Raw genomic sequence first — 13181 nt, forward strand, 5'->3', positions numbered from 1 at the left:
AGCAATGCTGACCTAGCTCTGACCCTAGTGTAGAAGACTTTATGCTCCTTTAATGTAATAGAAACTTTCTGTATTTAAAAGACCTTGTACATTGGAAAATATTGTGCAACTGCACAATAGTTAAAATAGGTAGAATTTACTTTTAAGTGTATCTGTTTCCATACTGTCTCAGATCAGTAGGCATTCCAGCCCAGTATGGCATACTTGATGTTCCAGGGGAAGGTGCAGGAAATACTCTGGTGACTGGGTACTGATAGGCCTTGCAGATAATGTCTTCTGACTTTGGGTGTGAATTTATTTATAATCAATCTGTGTACAGATGGAGCTTGATTTATAACATCAGTTATAAAATTTTGAATCTTCAAAACTCTTAATTCTTGTTTCTTAATTCTAGTTTCTTAATTCTTGTTTCTTAATTCTAGTCTGTTGCATACAACATGCTGAAATAAGAACATTTGCTAAAATCCATAAGGCATGTGCCTTATGTGAAAAAGTAAATTAAAATAGAAATCAGCAATACCGATGAAATTTTAAATGAAATTAAAAAAAAAAAAACAACAAACTAAACAAACCAAAAAAACCAAGGACTTCAAAATAGGCTTTCTAAAATTCATGCTTTTGTAAGAGATGTTGAAAATACAAGCATGTGTTTCTAGATGAAAGGTCTAGATAAGGAGAAAGCCTAACACTTTAAAATCAGGTATCAAAATTATTAATTTTCCTCTGTGTGCTTTATGAATGTGCATATGGCAGATGATGCCTGGTGGTGTGTCCATATGGACATTCCTCTTCAGGAGCCCTGATGGTTGTGAGACATTTTAGTGTATGTGCTGCCTGTGCTTCTGATTTATCAGCACAATGTCATGTCTTCAAATATTCTCAGTCTGACATCTTGCTAACAGATTCACTGAAGGAAAGTTTAACAAAATAAATCTGTTAGTGCAATGAAGGAGGAAACTGTGATGCCCATGCAAAAGAAGGATAAGTTTGGGATGGGGGACGTGGAAATAAATCTTGAAAAGCAAATGATCTGTTGAACATCCTTTCAAGACCTTTAGTTTTTATATGCCAAAGGATAAAAACAGTCTGAGAACCAGAGTGGGAGAGCAAAATTTGCCAGGTGGGTTACAGCTAGGACAGTGGGAGTCAGTAAAAGTGGAGTGTGTTCTCTCCTTCGGGAGACTTGGGAAAGATTTTAAGGTACAGATGCTAATGACTCATACAGTGAATAGAAGATGATAATATTTAGAGTAGACTTTTGCAGCTGCTTCTCAGGCCTGGGTTTCTCTTTGTTCTCTGAATCTTGATCAAAGTGGTTGCTAATGTGTACTAGTGTGAGTAACTGGCATATTCCTATTTGCAGTCCTCCTAGATCTTGATTTTTCCAAGAAAAAAACCCTCAGGTTTTCATACAGATAATGAATGTAAACTTTTTCTGAAGGACAAATTAGTGTTCAAATTTACAGCTGGATAAACAATAAAGCAAATTAAGGGACAATAATCTGTCTTGCTAGCTTTTCGCTTGTGATCCCAAAGAAGCTAGTCCAAGCCAACAGTGCTTTCTGAGGATGTTATGCTTGTAAAACAATGCAAACACCTTCCTAAAGTTCTGCTTTATGCTTTGGCGATGCCAGGACTTCCTTGTACTCTGGAAATCAGGGCACAAAGTTCTTAAGCAGTAAACTATCTGAAATGTGAGGGGTGCTCAGTTAAATGTTTATTTAAAGAGAAGAAAAAAAGAACAGCCAACTGAAAAACACTGCTTGCAATTTCATGCACTTCCATGAGACTTCACAGTGGATGTTAAATTTGAAAATCCCTTTCTCGCATTTTCTACATTATTAACTGTGCTCACTTTAATCTGAAGAATAAGCGCTATTTTCTTATAAATAAAATGAAAACAGGGAGACAGGGACTTCTGGCTGATGTGCTGCAGGCCAAAGGTTAAATTCCTCCCCTATCCGAAACCTAAGTACAATCTTCTTCCTGTGAGAATGAAACGACCAGGCAGCCTTGAGGTCAGCAGCTCTACATAAAAATAAATAGAGTCTCAAGAAGTAGTTGGATTTTGTTTCGGGTTCTCTGCTGAAATTCTCGTGGCTCTGGTGTGATGAGTAGCTTTGTGTTATGGAGTTCAGACCTCAGTCTTTACTGATGTGAATGATTAGGTACTCAGAATGAGGTAACGATAAAACACTTATTAAAATGAAAAATTGTTGATATGAAAGCATCTGACATTGTTTGTGATGTTTGATGAAATGAACTACCTCTTTATGTGTGAAGACCACCTCAAAATACATCCTGAAAATTTTATTTGAAAGGAAAAGGGGCTGATGTTCTATTCTTGTTTTTAATATTTTTTGTTCTATTTAGTATTAATTTCTTTAAAGTTATGAGCCTGCCTTTAGCAGCAGTGCTTCTTCTAACGCCAGCAAAAAGAAAACGTCGCTATAAGTATGAGCCTAGGGCAAAAGACCTTGGCTTTTAAATTTCTTCCATACAATGTGTGGCTGTACCTGTTCAAATGGAAGTGATTCTGGATATGTCTTAGCAGCACAGTCCCATTGGGCACAGGGCATGTTCTGCATTCCTGTTTTTCCACTGCTAGTGACATGTACGTTGAAGTGAATACCATCCTCAGTGTCACATGTCAGCACAGAGCTTAAAAATGCTGATCTGGGACTTGCATAATGCTTTTCTTTTATTCCTATTTTTCTGAGTTCTCAGAGTGTGTTTAACCAGGAAGGCCTCAAGGCCAGATCCTCTGCAATGCACAACTGCCAGAATACCTGAGAAGTACTTTAACTAAGATTAATTCAGATTTTTGTCAGGTTTTTGGTTTGGGGTTTTTTTGGGTTTTTGTTTTGTTTTGGTTTTTTGCTGCTGTTGTATTTTTGCTTTCAGATAAAAATTCAGCTTTGCTGCCATCTTGTGTTTAATATTTTCCTTGGTATTTCTCAGTGTACTCTGTAAAAGTGTTTCGTGTGATGTAAAATGTTTTCCTTCAAGTATTGAAGATAAAATTTATACAGTTTATTCTCCTGAAATGTTCTTTAAACTGATTTCTAAAAGTCAGGCATAAACTGACATACTGAAACTTTGTTCCACAAAGTTTCTTTTTTGTAATTTTGGTGTGCCTTAGTGTGGTGATTTGGCTGCAGGTTTGCCAAGTGTTACTCCTGCACTAGAGGTGGGTTTAGCAGCAGGCTCCTGCTTGCAGGCTGGGTTAATCCACACATTCTTTTGAAGCAAGCACAGGAGTAATTGTGCTGTGACATCTGAAGGAATCGTAGTTGGGAACACTGATGAGTGACTGAATCTAGAGTGTGAGAGCAGGCTTCACATAACTGGAGCCAAAGCAGAGCTTTAGTTATAATTTGTATTAATTTCCTTCTTTTCCTATAAGTAGTTATTTCCAGAATTATAGAATTAGAATTAGAATTATAGTCTAGAATTACAGAAAATTATAGAGCTCTTTCTATCTGTTTGCACAACTGGAGGTTTTTAATATAAACTATTGTACTTGGACCTTCCTCAGAAACACTTGAATAATCAGTTTAATAATAATAATTTCAGGATCCTTAGCCTTAGCTGAGGTAATAATTTCAGCTGGACAGATGAATCATGTTAGGTTGAGATTAATTTACCCAAGATGTAGAGCCCTCTACTTGAGATTGCATTGCCTTCATTGTTTGATGGTGGAATATGGTTCAGGAATTCACATCCACTATAGAGGCCCCTACAAAAACTTGCTTTTTGTGTCCAAAGATCTTCTCAGTTCTTCAAGCTCTGTGTCTGGCTTACTGGGCAGCCGTGGGCTTGCACCATCTCTGCCTGAGGCCAAGCTTTCATCTTCTCCTGCAATAGCAGTAAAAACCAAGGGCAGAGTCCTTGTCCCAGCCATACCTTGTATTTGTGCCCTCACTGGTGGTCTCTTCACCTCCAACTGCTTTAACTTACTAAAGCAGCAAAAGAGCAGGCAGGTAAATGGACTCTCAGTAGGCTTCTAAAGAGTAATGGGAGAGTGGAGGCAGAACAATTTTGCTACAATTCTTCAAGTAGGGCTGAGAGTAAATTTAAAGAAAATATAAGCACAGTAAAAACTACACTCTTGCACTTAGAGTAATCTATGGTACTGGTAACACAAAGCAAGCACTTTAAATATGAACGATGGCATTTTTGTTGCCTGAGTCTAGACTACTTCAGTAGTCAATGAAGAGAGATAAATGTTTCCATTGGATCATTCATTCCATCCTGAGAGAGAAGTCTGAAAAAGGGAAAAGAATTATGCTCTGGAATACCTGTGGTTCTTTACTGACTCAGAAGACAGCTTGCACAGCCAGTTAGTTAGCCCAGATGGTAATGGTTTAATATGCTAATGCAAATCTTTTTTATTGTTAAAATTTCTGTTATTGTCAATCCAAAATAATTTCTCTTTTTTTTTTCTGTTTTCTTTACCTTTTTTTTTTTTTTTTTTGTAAGCTAAATTATATAAACCAAGAAAGCAGTCCATGATAAGACATTAAATGCTTGTTATTTAACAGCGGGTAGGGTGACCTATAGCAATGTCAAAACGCTTTTAAAATTTAAAGCAGAATCAGTTAAAAGGCTTTTAAAACTAAGAGATGGCAGGAATGCATTAATCCAAGAGCTGAAATCTAGTGGCACCATTTACTACTTGAACATTGTTTCAAAGCAAACTTTAAAAGAATTTTTCAGCTGGATATATGCAGACTATGGTTGTTCTGTTGGAGTTAATGACAGACATACCAGATAGAGTTTGCATTTTGTTCAGAGCAGGAGGAAATAGTCTGGGTTTCTTGTGTTGTGCTAACCTATCCAAAACATATATTCTAGAGTCTCATTTGTGGAAAATAGGTTGTAGACCAAGCAATTACTGTGAAGAAAGTGAAAGAATATTTTGAAAAAAAACCACTTGAATTCTGACATTTTAAACTTTGAAAATGCACACCAGCAAAGACTCTAGCTGAAATACTGGATAAAATTACTAAGATAGTGAATTAAATTATTATGGAAATTACAACTTCATGACACAAAAGCATGTGTAGCATTTCTCTTTCTTAAGGTCTCATCATGGATTCCTTCTCAGCAAAACTTTGCTTTTGCATGTAAAAGCACAGAGTGTTCCAGGAGTTAAAAATGTATAATGCTTCTCAATTTTACCTTTTCAGCTCTTGGCCTTTCTTCAAGGATTATTTACATTTTACCATGAAGGATATGAACTGGCTCAGGAGTTTGCACCATACAAGCAGCAACTGCAGTTTAACTTGCAGAATGTAAGAATGATTTGTATTTACATAATTTAACTTTTTAATTTGCTAACTTCAGTTTAGGATATTAAAGTAGACTTATAGCACTTTATCGAAATTCTCAATCTTGCAATGTTTTAGTAGGCTGAAATCAAGTTCATATACAGATAGGTAAAATTATTTTTATAAGGTTAATGTAATTAAGATTCCTGACAGCAAATAACTTTGGATAGTAAATTTGTGATTTCCAGATCAAAACTTTGATCTGAGCAAGAACAAGAAAAACAGGACAGCAGCCAGGTTTTTATTAGAAAACACAGTGGTCCAGATAGACTAAACTTGTATAAAGCTTTCTTGAGAATGAGGCCTGTCTTCTGGACTAAGTGAGGTACCAAAAATACTCCAGCTGCTATAGAAAGATACAGTTTATCCTGCTGTCTGTTAACTTCCCACTGTTTATAAAGCAATCTTGGGAAGCCACTCTCTGGCCATTCTCTATACCACTGCAGAACAGGTGGGACCCTCCTCCATGGTGAGCAGCTCTCATGAGCATTGGTTTTCACCAGAAGAGAGAATCTCTTTTTTGTGTAGAGAGTTACACTCAACTGGGCAGATGAATCTTTTCCTGTAAATTGGTCTGGATTTGGTAGTCAGAGACATACAAGATCCCATTTTGGGCACAAACTGCCCAAAAAATTTCAAAGCTATCAGAGATAACTAAAATGTATTTAATCAATATACTTTTCCACTCATCATAACTGCTTTTTACAAGTGTATACTTCTTTCACTGTGTAATTCAGATATTACACTTTCAAGGATACACAGATAAGTAGGTACAAAATATACTTACAAATAAGTAAGTACACACTTTGCTTTTGAGCAAAGCTTAAACACTCTGCTTTTAAGGCAAAAAGCGAACTTCAAGTAACATCAAAGTCCAGAACAAAATTTTTTTTAAAAGTTAAGTCCACTTCATTCTTTCAAGAAAAGACACATACCACAAATTTTTGTAGCTCCATCTTCTCTTTTGCATCTCTTGTATATATATATATAGATCCCATTTTAAATACTGCTTGAGGAAATAAGGCTAAACTTCCTAGATTATTAACCTTTTCCTTTTGGATCAAACTGCAGATGGTCTCTGGAGGGCATCCCAACTGCTTGTCCTTTCCAATTTTGTGGTTTTCATGTTGTTTGCTACTAAGATGCTTTCAGAAAAAGACACAAGGGGTCAGTGTTGTTTCACAGCAGTTTCACTGAAAGAGTGAAAAATATGCTTCAGTCCAGAGATTTTCTTACTTTAATATAGCAAGTTCTGAGAGGAACATGAGCTCACAGCACAGACTGAAACTGGCATTGTAAGTAATCATACATTTCCTCTACACGTGTCTACAGAAGCAAAATTATTAAAGGACTTTTCAAAATTTCAGTCTTAATTAAGAAACAGATTTAATGTTTTCTAACTATTATATCAGCACAACTTGAAGTTATAAATAGATTACAGAAGTAGAGGGAGATGTGAAGTTAGGCAGAAGGATCAATGTATTTTTTAAATTATATGTTAGAAAACATATACATGAAGATACAGTGAGGATCAGTGCATCACTCACTCCTGTTACACAACAGTATAAATTCTGGCTCCAGGTCTAGATCCACAACTTCACACAGCCAGCTGGGTTCTCTATGTACTTGTTATTGAGAGTATCACAGATTGAAATGAAATAATTTATATGGGTAAAGACAAACTGAGGACAGGAAGAAGTGCATTCAGCCAGTCTGTAGCTGTCAAAAGTACTCCTCTCCATTGCATTGTGTGTTCAGGTCTTGAAGAATAGTTTACCTGAACTGCTGTTTCTGTTCTTAAAAGTTTTCTACAGGTTAGAGCAGGAGCAGTAACAGCTGTAGAAAAGTAGTAGCAGACCAGCAGCTCTTAACAGGTCACCATGTTCTAACATGACCTGTTGTCACTTTAACTGTCTCAGCTGGCCAGTGGCATAATTGGTGTGTCTGGCTTTGGTTTCTGTGATTTGCTTCAAAGATCTGGCTGCATTGAAAACTTTAGCAGATGGAGACAAGCTCTTAAAATGGGGACATTCCTTCAATGGCTTGTCCTTCTTGAAGGTCTCAAAATGACCTCTCTTAAATTTGTCTGAACTGATACTTCTTCTGAAGGACATAATCTGTAAAGTTCAAATTAGAATTTTACCTTCCTCTTTAATAATAGTATTTGTCTTCAAAACCAAGATTGAGCATGTATTCCTTTATACTGTTGTGCAATTAACTACACAAATAGCCCATGAAACAAGGGAAGTATTCACTGGTGTATGAAGTCCTGAGAGTATCTTTCTGACTACTGAGGATTTGAGTCCATGCATCTTTATTCTTTTCTTTGACCTATAGGAGCAGAGTGTTCAATATTTGATATTTAAGCAATCAAAGCTCTGGCATCTCTCAGTAATTCTCTTCTGTTATGCTAGGTGCATGGAGGGAAACCCTAGCCTCACTGAATTCACTAAGAACAAGTAGCCATCTATATGCATAGAGATAAAAGAAAGTATGGAAACAACCCACCTTAATACTATAATTGTTTGCTTTGTTACATGCCTGGTTACACACATAATATTTAGGACAGACACACTTCTTCCATGCTTTTGCATAGTTCTGCCACTTGTTAGTGTTGTTAGTGTTTCTTACTTTTTTTTTTTTTTTTTTTTTTTTTTTTTTTATGTTGAACTGTGGTGCTTGCCAAGTCAAAACTTGTTCATGGCAGTGCCAGTAACCTGGCTGTTCTAAGGAGCAGCACCTGTGGTATCACTGCAGATATGGATACACAGACAATTTGTCTTTTCCATGTGTGTAGAAACTGCAGCTCTCTGGACTCATTAAGCTGGCTTTAACCCAAGCTAGTGTTTTCTGCACTGTACTGAAAGTGCTTCAGTAGGTCTTACTACTTCAGGTTTAGGGCTGAGCTGTTAGCAGCATCTAGTTTAGCCAAATATCTGTCTGAGAATCCCAGATTGTACAGAGAGAAAGCCTGTATCTGTCTGCAAAATACTGTGTAAGCATTCTTAAAGATATGAGGTGACCTCCTGTCTGAGGTTAGTGACCTGCAGAAAGAGGAATGGTGCTATTCTCAGCTATGTTTTCCTTACATTTGTGTGCCTAAGCTTCTAGCAGTGAAGAGTACTATTCTTTATTGCATTTTTTTTTTCTTTCCCCCCCTTTTATGTCTCTGGCAAATGCTTTTGTTTCTCTCCAATACAGTCTCCTTGGCATTATTTGTAATTAGTTGTTCATTGTTATTTTAGTACTTGCATGAGATAATGTGGGCTTTTGTTTGTTTCCTTTTCTGGGAATTAGACTCGGAATAACTTTGAAAGCACTAGGCAGGAAGTGGAGAGACTCATGCAGAGAATGAAATCAGCCAACCAAGATTACAGACCACCAAGTCAATGGACCATGGAAGGCTATCTCTATGTGCAGGAGAAACGTAAGTACAACAAGGAAGGTCCGTGCTCTTGTTTGCCCCAGTGGTTGACTGGTAGCAAGCTCTGCTCTGGCTGGCTGCCCTGCACCTTGCTGCAAACTCCAAGCACCCTGCTCTAGCTCTCTTCTGTTTCCTGTACTTTCTCTGCCTGAACAGAGCCTTTAGTTCAGCCATCAGGAGCACCTTGTACCAGAGACCTCCACTGACCCAGCCATCTTAAATGAGCATGTGCTTAATGGAAATCAAAGATGAAAGAAAAGGTCATCTAAGTACCATCTTACCATAGTTAACCTCAGCCAGTTTTATCCTCAGTAGCACTGCAAGTTTTTAGAGCAGTCTATTTTTTAATTGATTAATAATCATAAAAGAAATCTGTGTTAAGTAGAAATTACACTGAGCCGTGCTAATGGGGGAGGGAGAAAAGGAGTGAAGCACCAGGCACATGCTGTGCTTCATTAAATAGTGAAAGGCCAGCTTGACATCTTCTTACTGAAAAGAAATTTTTATTCTGAAGTAACAGGATCTGTAATCACTATGTAGTAGGAAAGGTTCTAGTTGTATAATTCCTTGTTGTGCAAGTTTACTTGCCTACAGCCCTTATTCTATAGGTTCTTGTCTAATTGTGAGCAACTGGGTTAAGTGTTTGCTCTTCTTGAGAGTAGATTTTGTATATATCTATTACTGATATGCATGGTGGTAAATATAGCTGTTTTTTAAAAATGGCACTAGGCCATAAATTTTCTTGGATGGCCAAGAGTAACAAGTTTAAAGTTGCAAAACAGGTGTCTGGCTAAAATTTTCTAATGAAAATAGGTGATTTCTTAACTCATCTAAAACTGCTATGAGAGTGCTCATCCATCTTATAATGTGCTAAAAGAGATAATGAATTACCATCAGAAGAAAAATTGATGCTGAGTAATTACAGATTTTGTTCTGCTAAGTGAAAATAAAGTAAAATACAGGAGCAGAACTAACTTCTGAGGGTAAATAGCCATTTGAGTTTTCAATTCATGATTTTACTTTCTTCCAGAGCACAGCCAAGAGGAGAGCTTTCCCAAAGTCAGCCTAAAAGACCATATAAATTTCCACAGCTATGTTTCTGGATTGACAGACACCCGACTTACATGACTAATTCAGTCTCTCATATATAACTACCACCTTTGTGGGTACATTGAGAAGGCAAAACCTGGATATCTATAGTAAAACTACTAGGGTTTTTCTTCAAACATTTTTATTTAATTCTTCACATTAAGAAAAAAAAACACAAAAAAAACCAAAAAAAAAAACCACCCCACAATTAAAATTTAAAACACCATTTTTCAAAGTTAAGGTTCTTTATTTTTGTCTTGGTTCTAGATAGGACAAGGTTAATTTTTGCACGTAGCCGGGAGCTGGGCACGACTAGGTCCTTACTTAATATCACCGCATCATTTTCTGGGGATAGGGGAAGGGATCCTTTCTGGGTCCTGAAAGTGGCAGAGGGAGTGCTCAAGTATTGTCAGATGTCTCTATGTGGTGAGTACTCACATGTGAATCATTTGCCTCTTGTACACTCTGCTATTAATATTGCCAGTACAGGTCTGTTCTTGCCTTTTTTCTGCCTTGTTACTATAATAGTATGCTGTTACCCATCCAGTTGCCAAAGAAAGTCAGTCTGCTGGAACTTTATTGGGCAATATTATCAAGCTGCAATATTTGGAAATTATACTGGAACAACGTGTTCGGATTAAAAAACAAGAAGTAGGCTGCATGTGAATGCTACTTTATTTCATTTTTCTACTCTAATTCCAACTATAATAGTGTTAAATGACAATTACTTTTGATACTATCTCTCTTTACTCTAGGACCCCTTGGATTTACGTGGGTTAAACATTACTGCACTTACGACAAAGGAACAAAAACTTTTACAATGAGTATAGCTGAAACAAAATCTGGTGGAAAAGTGGTGAGTTACTTGTACATGAACACATACATGAGCTGTATATTCTATCTTTTTTATTAAGCATTAAGGACCTGCTGAAAGAAAAATGCAAACAGATAAGGCTGTTTTCGTAGATGAAGCAGTGCATGTATCATATAGCATGGATAAATATTCAAGTAATATTTTTTTAAAAACATATTTAAAACACTTATTAAATAACTTCTGTAATGTGGTTGTTGTAAGTGCATATGAAATTTATCACATTTGCACAGAATCATTGAATGATTAGTTTTGGAAGGGGGCTCTGGAGATCTCTAATATAAACTCAATTCAGGGTCAACCAGAACAGGTCGGTGAGGTCTTTGTCCAGTCATGTTTTAGAAATCTCCCAAGGATGGAGCCCTCTGTGAGCAACCTGTTCCAGTGTTCAACCACCATAAAAAACTTTTTCTAAAGTTCAAATACTTTCTCTAAGTTCAAATACAAGTTACTTGTATTTGAGTTTGTGCCCTGCCTCTCGCCCTTCCACTGGGCACCACTGAGAAGAATCTGACCCACTCTCCTTCCTATGAGGTATTTGTAGATCAGTCGCTGATGTGATCCCTCTTCCCCAGACAAAACAGTCCAAGGTCTCTCAGCTTCTCCTCATGTGACAAATCACAGGATCTTCAAGGTTGGAGGAGACCTTCAAGGTCATCTAGTCCAACTGTCAGTGTAGCATCACCATAATCACTCCTAAACCATATCCCCATGTGCCACATCCAGGCTCTTCTTGTATGCTTTCAGAGATGATGACTCCACCTGGGTAATTATTTCAATGTCTAACCACTCTTCCAGTGAAAATTTTAGTTGTAATATTTAACCTGAACCTCCCCTGGCACAATTTAAGGCCTCTCCCTCATGTTCTTTCACTGAAGTTATGGCAGAAGAGACTGACCCCCACCTCACAAAGCTTCCTTTCAGGTAGTTGTGCTCCAAGTCCTTAATCACCTTGGTAGCTTTTAGCAAGACTTGTTCTAGCACATCACTGCCTCTCTTGTGAGGGAGCCCAGCACTGGGCATAGCATTCCAGGTGTCCCTCACCAGTGCTGGATGGAAGGTGAGGATCTCTTTCCTCCACTTGCAGGCAGAACCCTGCCTGATGCATCCCAGGAGGTTGGTGGCCTTCTTTGCAGCAACATCACATTGCTGGCTCATGGTCACCTTGTTGCCCACCAGAACCTGAAATTCCTTTTCTGCCAAGCTGCTCTCTATCCTGTCAGTCTCATCCTGTCCTGGTGCCTGGGCTAATTGCTATTCATGCTGAACAGAATTGACCCCGTGGACATACCACTAGTGCCTGGCTGCAGCTGGACTTCTGTTGTGAGTTCAGTAGTTCAGGCAGTGTTCAATCCAGGATGTAGTGTTGAAAGCATGGCTGAAGTTGAGAAAAACAATATTCATTGTTCTTCCATCATACACTGAGCCATCCAGCACTGTAGAGGGCTATCAGGTTGTAGAGGGCTATCAGGTTGATCCTGTGTGATTTTTCCTTTATTAAATTCATGCTGACTGCCTCTAGTCACCTTTCTGTCCATAATATGTTTGGAAGTGCTTTCCATGATTATTTACTTCATCACCTTTCCAGGGATAAAGGTGATGCAGACTGCCCTATAGTTCCCATAAGATGTGAGGTCTCAGGTTGCATCAGGGGAGGGAGGTATTACAGAAAATTTCTTCACCAAAAGGGTTGTCAAGCCAAAACAGTCTGCCAGGGAAGTAGTTGAGTCACCAACCCTGGGAGTATTTAAAAGATGTGTAGGTGGTTTACTTGTGACCTTTTCCAACCTGAATGGTTTTATGATTCTATATCCTTCTCCTTGCTCATTTTGAAGACAGAAGTGACATTTGCTTCCTGTCATTCCTCAGAATCCCCAGTTGTGTCAGCCTTCCCCACATTATAACAAGGTCTCATGATCATGGTGGCCAGAATTGGGATCAGTCAGCTTTATTCTTCAGAAATCTTTTTATCTGCATGTAAGAGTTGGCAGAATTACATTATTTTCATCCTAATAATCAAGTTATTTATGCAGCTGTTTGTAAGATTTCAATTTAGGGAATTTTCTGAAATATAATGATTAAGTTACAAATAGAAGACAGAAAGCTGTTAAATGTAGTCTTACTATACAGAAAAAATATTGTAAATATTCCTAAATAATTTTAATCCCCATGTTAGGACATGTTCATTGAACTGTTTGTGCAGTTAAATTTAAGATGAAGCCAAAGTGTATAAACATACTGCCTGTGCTAATTCCATTTTGTTGTTTTGTAGAATGGCCTTGTCACAAGCTCACCAGAAATGTTCAAGCTAAAATCTTGCATCAGGAGAAAGACAGATTCAATTGACAAACGTTTCTGTTTTGATATTGAAGTATTTGAGAGGTTTGTTTCCGTTGTGTTAACAATTTGAAAATAATTGCAACCGATAGATAAGAATTACTCCTGTAGTAGGAATACATGTTTA

The 13181-nt window shown here is 37.6% G+C and overlaps 1 protein-coding gene across 1 annotated transcript in view; it reads left to right on the forward strand.

Moving 5' to 3' along the window:
• Positions 1 to 13181, forward strand: part of ARHGAP42 (Rho GTPase activating protein 42) — a 147662-nt gene that overhangs the window by 101496 nt on the left and 32985 nt on the right. Inside the window, exons 7-10 of the mRNA XM_030234309.2 lie at positions 5193 to 5297; positions 8631 to 8760; positions 10602 to 10702; positions 12990 to 13099. Coding sequence (XP_030090169.1) covers positions 5193 to 5297; positions 8631 to 8760; positions 10602 to 10702; positions 12990 to 13099 — 446 coding nt within the window. The remainder of the gene's footprint in view (positions 1 to 5192; positions 5298 to 8630; positions 8761 to 10601; positions 10703 to 12989; positions 13100 to 13181) is intronic.

The sequence above is a fragment of the Serinus canaria genome, chromosome 1 (genome assembly GCF_022539315.1).
Source record: "Serinus canaria isolate serCan28SL12 chromosome 1, serCan2020, whole genome shotgun sequence".
Classification (NCBI taxonomy): Eukaryota; Metazoa; Chordata; class Aves; order Passeriformes; family Fringillidae; genus Serinus; species Serinus canaria.